Here is a 6,965-nt window from a genome sequence, read left to right on the forward strand (position 1 = left end):
AAAGGAAGGGAGAAAACAGACACACACAAAAAAAGAAGTGGGGGAGGAGGGTGGGGACAGAGAGACACAGCAAGCCTGGAATGGGGACTGAAGGGCTGGGAAAGAAGGAAGGCGAAGGGACAGAGGGAGGAAGAAGAAAAATGGAAAAGTAACGGGACAAGCGGTGGACACTTACAAAACCCCAGCCTTCCTTCCCGCCCAACCCCACCAAAATAAAACTACCCCCCTTAAAAAAATAAATCAACCCAGGACTGTGAGCACGTGCCCTGCCTGGCCGCGCAGGGCTGAGGGACAGACAGCCCCAGGACTGACGACGCCGCTGCCGAGGACAGCAGGAGGAAGGGGACGAGCACGGGTTTTCCTTTTCCTTTTTTTTGCGTTTCCTCTTCGCGAGAGAAGCCTGAGGCAGCCAGGGAGAGGGTCCCCAGGCCCGCGGCAGGGAGAGGGCCGCACCCTCGTCCCGGGCCCTCCCGGGAGGGGCGGCTGGCAGTGGGGCGCGGTGCCGGGGCTCAGACGTAATACTCCTTGTCCTTGTTTTTCTTGGCCTTGCTGGGCGTCTTGGGGGCAGCCGGGGCCTTCTCTTTCACCACAGCCCCGTTGCTCTGGGCTGAGTTACTGATGTAGTTCCGGCTCTGGTCCACCTGGTAGGAGCCCTCGTCGCGGTTGCGGTACTTGTACATGGCGTACAGGAGGATGAGGATGCAGAGCCTGCTCCCCAGGCCCCGTGGGGTTGGCTGTGGGCAGATGGGGGAAGCCGGGGGCTGAGGTCACGCCGGGGCGCAGGGGAGGGGGCCTCCGCGGCTCGAAGGACGTGGGGGCCCCGGGCCCCCGGGGGGGGGTCTCCACCCGGGGCAGCAGGGGCTGCAGCGGGTCTCGGTGGTTCATTTTGCCCGCTGGCAGGTTGGGCGCCGGGGCGGAGGGGGCGAGCAGCACCCCAGGGGCACCCGTAGCCCCATCTGTCCTGAGGTTGGGCCGGGGAGCGGGTTTTCGGGGTGACAGGAGGGTGGTGCGGTCCGTGACCAGGGGAAAGGTGGTGTAAAAGTCCTCGTCGTCCGTGGGGGGGAGGCTGGAGTCAAAGACCTCCCCGGAGGCAAAGCCCGAGGCCTCGATGGGCTCCTCGCAGTCGCTGTCGTCCCGCTCGGCCTGGCAAGGGCCCCCGGAGGCCGGGCGGCGGGGGTGGCCACGGGAGGGGGATCTAAGGAGTCCTCCGTGATAATGGGCAATATTAACTCTCCTCCTAGAACAAGAGAGAGAAGAGAAAAGAGAGGGCGTCAGCGAGGGCCGGGGCGGGTGCGGCCGGCACAGAGAGAGAAACAACAGCCTCACACACCCAAATCGGTTCCAATCGGCTTTGGCGGAGACTAGAGCGGGCCGGGCCCGCCCGCCAGCCGGAGCGCTGCGCTGCGCTTTAAGCGGGCAGCGGCTCGCATGCCCTGGGCACCCCACGCACGGGCTCTGTGACTCTGGGTTTTGGTCTTTTGTTTGTCTTAAGAAACCAAAAGGAACAGAAAGGAAAGGAAATCGAAAAGAAAAGGAAAAAAAAAAAAAACTCTACTGGTTTAAGGTTTTAAAAACAGATACAACAGCATTTAAACAAACCTAACAACAGTATCTTTTAGGGTTATTTTTTTTTCTAGATTTTTCTCTTTTTTTTGCTTTTTTTTTTTTTTTTTTGCTTTTGTTTTTAAAAAAGAAGATAGCATACCACGGAATTCAGGCAACTTACATCAACAAATAGGCCGTGTGATTTTAGCATGAAGAAAAAAATTACAAACAGAGCTGTGTAAGCGGGTTCTCCCGGAAAAAAAATAAGAAAAAACAACTTTTCCGTACAACGTTTTCTGTCTAGCTGTTTGGTATCTCCCTCCCTCACTCTACTCTCCCTGGACATGGCTTCCTCCTGAACACACTCTCCTCCCTCACGGGAGCCCTTTCCCCCTCATGACACAGAACCGCAGCGGGCACAGCAGGCACAGCGCAGGTGGGGACTGAGGGACTGTTGCCACCACTGGGTGTCAGTGTGGCAGGGCGGGAGGGGAAGGCGGGAAGGAGGGCTTGGAGAGGAGGTCCCATGACAGGCAGCTGCGTTGTCACTATTGCTACTTGGGTCAGAGGACTTGGGAGGGGATGGCCGTGGAAGGGGGCTTTGCAGGCCAACTGCCAGTTGGCCACGGGAGAGGTGACACGGAAGGTGGACAGGAGGAGGCCTGTGACGAAGAGTGGGCAGGGCGGAGCCAAACGCACTGGAGTGGGGTCCCATCCCATGGGACTCTGGGAGGGATGGGGGAAGCCAATGTCGAGGCAGGGGCGTGGGGATGAGCAGGGGGTGAATGAGGGAAGTGAGCAGGGCCACAGGATTCCTGAGCTAAGGCTAACTCCCCAACTTTCTCTTCACCCTCCACCTCTGACCCCCACTGACTTCCACCCTCCCCCTCCCCAGCCCCCCCATGGGCCGCCAGGACCTGGCCAGGGCTTGACTGCCTCTGGCCCACTTATTATTGTTAAAACAATAATAAAACAACGGAAAGAAGAAGAAAGCAAAAAAAGAAAAGAAAATACATACACAGCCATCTGGGAGGGATGCACTTGCTAAAACAGGGCCCATGGGAACTAGCAGGAGGGCTTTGAGGGAGGGGGTAGGTCTTCCCATCTCTAGGTCTGCTAACTGGGGTCCCCTGGGCAGAAACTGCCATTCCCATCAGCCCCCAAACAGTGAGAACTACAACTCCCATTAGACCTTGTAGGGGTGTGGACCACGATTCCCACCAGCCTCTGGGCCAACAACTACAACTCCCATTAGCCTCCTGGGCCTCCTCTTAAGCCAAAGTACTGCAATCCACTGGTGTCGGAAGCTGGAGCCGGCTCTGGGTGGCCGATAGCAGAGCTCGCTCCTCTTGGAGGGGTAGCTCTGGGCATGGTAGGGACTGGAAGTTTCCCCTCTGGCTCTCTTTCCTGCACAGCCTAAGCCCCCTGCCCATTCCTGAGAGCCTCTCCCTGGTCTCCACAGGGTGTTATCTTCACAGATCATGCCCACAAGTCCCCACCCCCTTCAGTGGGAAGCATTCCAGGGTCTCCACAGCCAGGTCCCCTGCCCCGCAGCAGCCCCACTGCAGCCAGACCAGCCATGCCCGCCACACCTTGGCATCTCTTCTGTGACTCCTCCAACCCCAGCCCGACCCGGGAGCCCTCCTGCTCCCCCAGCAACCTCACAGAGCCCTTCTTGGCCACACCAGCCAGCGCAGCCAAGATCTTGCCATTGATATGTCTTGCCGAGCTCCCCAGGCTGCTCTTCCCATGAGGCTCCGATTTCTCCCAGGGCAGGGGCTCACCTACACCCCAGATCTTAAAGCCCCAGGGCTACTCCTTGTACCACCCTCCCCGCCTCCAGGCTTAGCCACAATGGAAAACTGAGCCACGGGCTGAGAAGCATGTTTTGTGACGCTGGGACTGTCCAGCCTCGGCTTTCTATGGATGTGGATGCTGAGGCCTGCTTGAGCAGGGCTCCCCAAGATCGCTGGGTGTCTGGGTCAGGTGAGGTAAACAAATAGACTGCCCAGTCCCTCCTGTGGCTCTCAGAAGCCAGGAGGGGCCAGGTCTCATGAGGAGCCCAGGAAAACCTGAGTCATCCTTCCCGTCCCACCAGGATCTGCCGGGCTGCTGGACTTGGCGAGAGTGCTAACCTGGGAGGCCGCACACCTGCTCTGTCACTGAACTCCTTATGGCTATAGTCAAGTTTCTTCCACCCTCTGGGCTTTTTTCTTCACCTGTAAAACTAGGACAGCGGGCTCCAGGCCCAGGGGGAAGCCGAGGCCGGGCTCCCTGAGCCCTCTAGCCTATGCCTGATCAGTGTGTCTTGACATTCTCACCCGAGCCTCAGCCCCACCAAAGGACTGTCCAGTCTCACGGTCCTGGGTAAGGGGCAAACTCAATTATCTGCTCCCAGGACAGGGCTAGCAGGCCCCCAACTGGTGGCCTCCTGGGCCCAATCAGGGCAGGGTTCCTTTCCATGCATGGACCTGAGTGCAACTAGGGTCCACAAACTGCCTTCTCCCTGACCACCTGTTCACATCTCAGAGCCCAGCCAAACACCTCCTCTTCCAGGTAGGTCCCCAGAGGATGCTCCCTGCCTTGGGTGCCTCTGACATGATGTCCCTACCCTGTCCTGGAGGCACAGGTTTGGATTCACTGCCAGGGAAGGCCAAAGGCCCAGTCCCATCTGCCTGTCTCTCTAACACCCAACAGTGGGCCTAGTACAGAGCTGGGGTTCGTGATGTTTTCCTAGGGGAGGAGGAGGACGACTCCCCTCAGACTCCTCACTGTGAAAGGTCCAGCCTCTGCCCCTTCCACTGGCCTTCTGAGAGTGCAGACTCACAATGGCACATGATGCCTGGAGCCCCAAGAAGCATACTGGGACGGGATGCCCCTTAGAGCCATCAGAACCCAGTGAGGACCCCAGGCAGCTTCCCTCCACCCCCCACTACAGGCAGCTGCAGCATTGGGAAAATACTCGCGGGGCACAATTACCACCAATGCTAACCACCCTCCGCTCCTCTGCGTCCTAGGAGAAACTGAGTCTGGTGCATGTCAGTCTCACTTGCTAAGAACTCCATTCCAAGCAAGGAGACCACCAGCCAGTCCTAAACACCTCTTCCTCCCTCTTCTCCTTCCCCGGGACCACTAACCCAGCAAGCTCAGCCCTTTCTGCCTTGAGAGCACAGAAGGCCCCCAAATGGAAATCCACCCCAGAACTTCACTCCCACTCAAGCAAGGTATGTCCATGCCCGAAGGTGAGTCTAGAACTGAGGTTGAGAGTGTCCAAGACTATGCCAGCAGCTGCGTGAGGCCCCAGCCATCAGTACTAGGGCCCCTGCCCAGGCTGCGAGGGGCCAGAGGCCACTAGCCCGCCAGCAGGGCGCTTCATGTGGATTAGGAGAGGCGGCCCCTCCACAGAGATGGTCCTGCGATGCCCGACTTGGCAAATAGCACCTCTGTGCAAAACCAGAAATCGGTCTCCTCCTGGTGGACAGAGCTCGGCTGTGGGGCCCAGGACACACAGCCAGGCGAGCAGAACACTGGTTGGATTTCAGTCCTTACTCACCTGTTCACGCGAGAACAACCTGCGCCACTGTGGGTGGGACCCGAAGGGCTGCACCCTCCCCACCCTGAGATGCCAGCACAGCAAAGGCAGAGGCCAGGGTGGCTTCAAGGTCAGGGAAGGCCAGGTACACCACAGCGTGCACATGCACACACCCTCTGAGGGTCTGTTTCTGTAGACTTGGGCATACATCCCTGAGCACATGTGCGTATCTGGAGAGCTTTTTCTTTTTCTTTTTTTTCGCTACAGGGCACGTGCGCTCGCCAGACAGAGAAAGACATAGACAGAAAGCAAGAAATCACCCCCCCAGGGGGGATGGCCACACCGCAACCCCTTCTCCTCCTTTCTTCTCTCAGGAGCTTGGGCACGCACGCACACGCGCCCGACATGAGTTTTAAGCCACCGGGTCTGGGACGCGAACCGCGATCGACTATGTGGGAGTCCAGCGACATAGCCATTAAGCTCACTGCTGGTTCCCACATGTGCATATCTGTATGTGGACCTCGATGGATCTAAGCATGTGAGTGTGCATGTGAATGGACCTCCGACGCTGGCACGTATCTGTGGAGGGCGACAATGCCCTACCGCGGACCGCGCCACTAGATGGCGCCGAGCGGAACTCTCTTACTCGCGTAAAGAGTAAACAGATTCCTAGAAGTTTCTTACCCGGAACGCGTGCACTTGGAGTCTAGCCAATAACAAGTCGCATGATCAGCACGGGACTCTCACATATGGCCCATATGATAGGCTATATGCACTTCCGTACACGTGTTCACTACACTGATTGGCCACTTTACTCCTTTTATTCTGGCCCCGTCTCGGGGCGCGGAGCAGCGGACAACTGACTACCTCAGGGGAAAATAAAGGGATCGAAAGGAAGAAACCGCTTGGTGTGTGTCCTTTGTTCGCGGCAGCGTCACGGGCAGCGACACGTATCCACTGGTCTCCAAGTCTGGGTCTGAGTGTGCACTCGAATGTGTCCCTAAGAACATATGAGCACACCACCATAGGTCTGAGCACAGGTCCTTCAAACCCATTTCCTCTTCTGGGCAGCTAGACTACATTTCCCAGCATCCTTTGCCATTCGGTGTGGCCATAAGGCTGAGGAGTGGGCACTGCCGGCGCTGATCCCTAACAGCATGCCATCCTCCACGATCGCTCCCCTTCAGCAGTGGTCTTGGAAATCACGTGTTGATACTGGAGGAGTCACAGATGGGAGGAGTGTGGACTCCTGAAGCACCTCTGGGGCAGAGCCACCTGCTGATCAGAAGCACCCTGGCAGGGCACACCCAAGTGAGAAAACCCTCCTGAATTAGCACCGAAAGTCAAGGCATATCCGTTACAGAAACAAACATTACCTTAACTCACACAGACACTGGCACTGGAGATGGGTGTCACGGTAACAAAAATCCCATGGCATTCGCGGGGCAGCCCAAGGAAATGGATGTGGCAGCTGGGAAGAAGCCCTATGTGATGCAATGGCAGCCACTTGTACAAACCGTTGCCTATGATGGCCTGGAGGGCAGGCCACGTGCCTATGAGGCTGAGGTGCAAGGCGGAGGGCCAGGGAAGGACCAGGTGATGACTCCAGTTTTTACTTTCTGCCTTTAGCAATGTCTTACAGGAAAGAGAGAAACCCAGGCAAGAATTGGCTGGTTTGTAAGCAGAAATGAAGGGATGAGCAAACCCACAAATGTGGGTCCTGCAAATATCAAAGAGCCACCACTTCCGAATCCTGCACAAGCAGAGAGAAGACAAGGCTGTGAGGGAAAGGGCCCAGTAAACACTCCTCACCCAAATAAGAGCACTGAGCCTTGCTCAAGGAACTTACGGGTGTGGCCTTCCCCCAGTCTCTCAAATGGACTAATTT

At 57.3% G+C, this 6,965-nt stretch overlaps 1 protein-coding gene across 1 annotated transcript in view; it reads right to left on the bottom strand.

Annotated features, from left to right (window-relative positions):
• Positions 1 to 79: 79 nt before the first annotated feature.
• Positions 80 to 6,965, bottom strand: part of NRXN2 (neurexin 2) — a 114,019-nt gene continuing 107,133 nt past the window's right edge. The window contains 3 exon segments of the mRNA XM_014588343.2: positions 80 to 708; positions 710 to 1,175; positions 1,178 to 1,237. Coding sequence (XP_014443829.2) covers positions 510 to 708; positions 710 to 1,175; positions 1,178 to 1,237 — 725 coding nt within the window. The 3' untranslated portion in view covers positions 80 to 509.

The sequence above is a fragment of the Tupaia chinensis genome, unplaced genomic scaffold (assembly GCF_000334495.1).
Source record: "Tupaia chinensis unplaced genomic scaffold, TupChi_1.0 Scaffold000273_1, whole genome shotgun sequence".
NCBI lineage: Eukaryota > Metazoa > Chordata > Mammalia > Scandentia > Tupaiidae > Tupaia > Tupaia belangeri.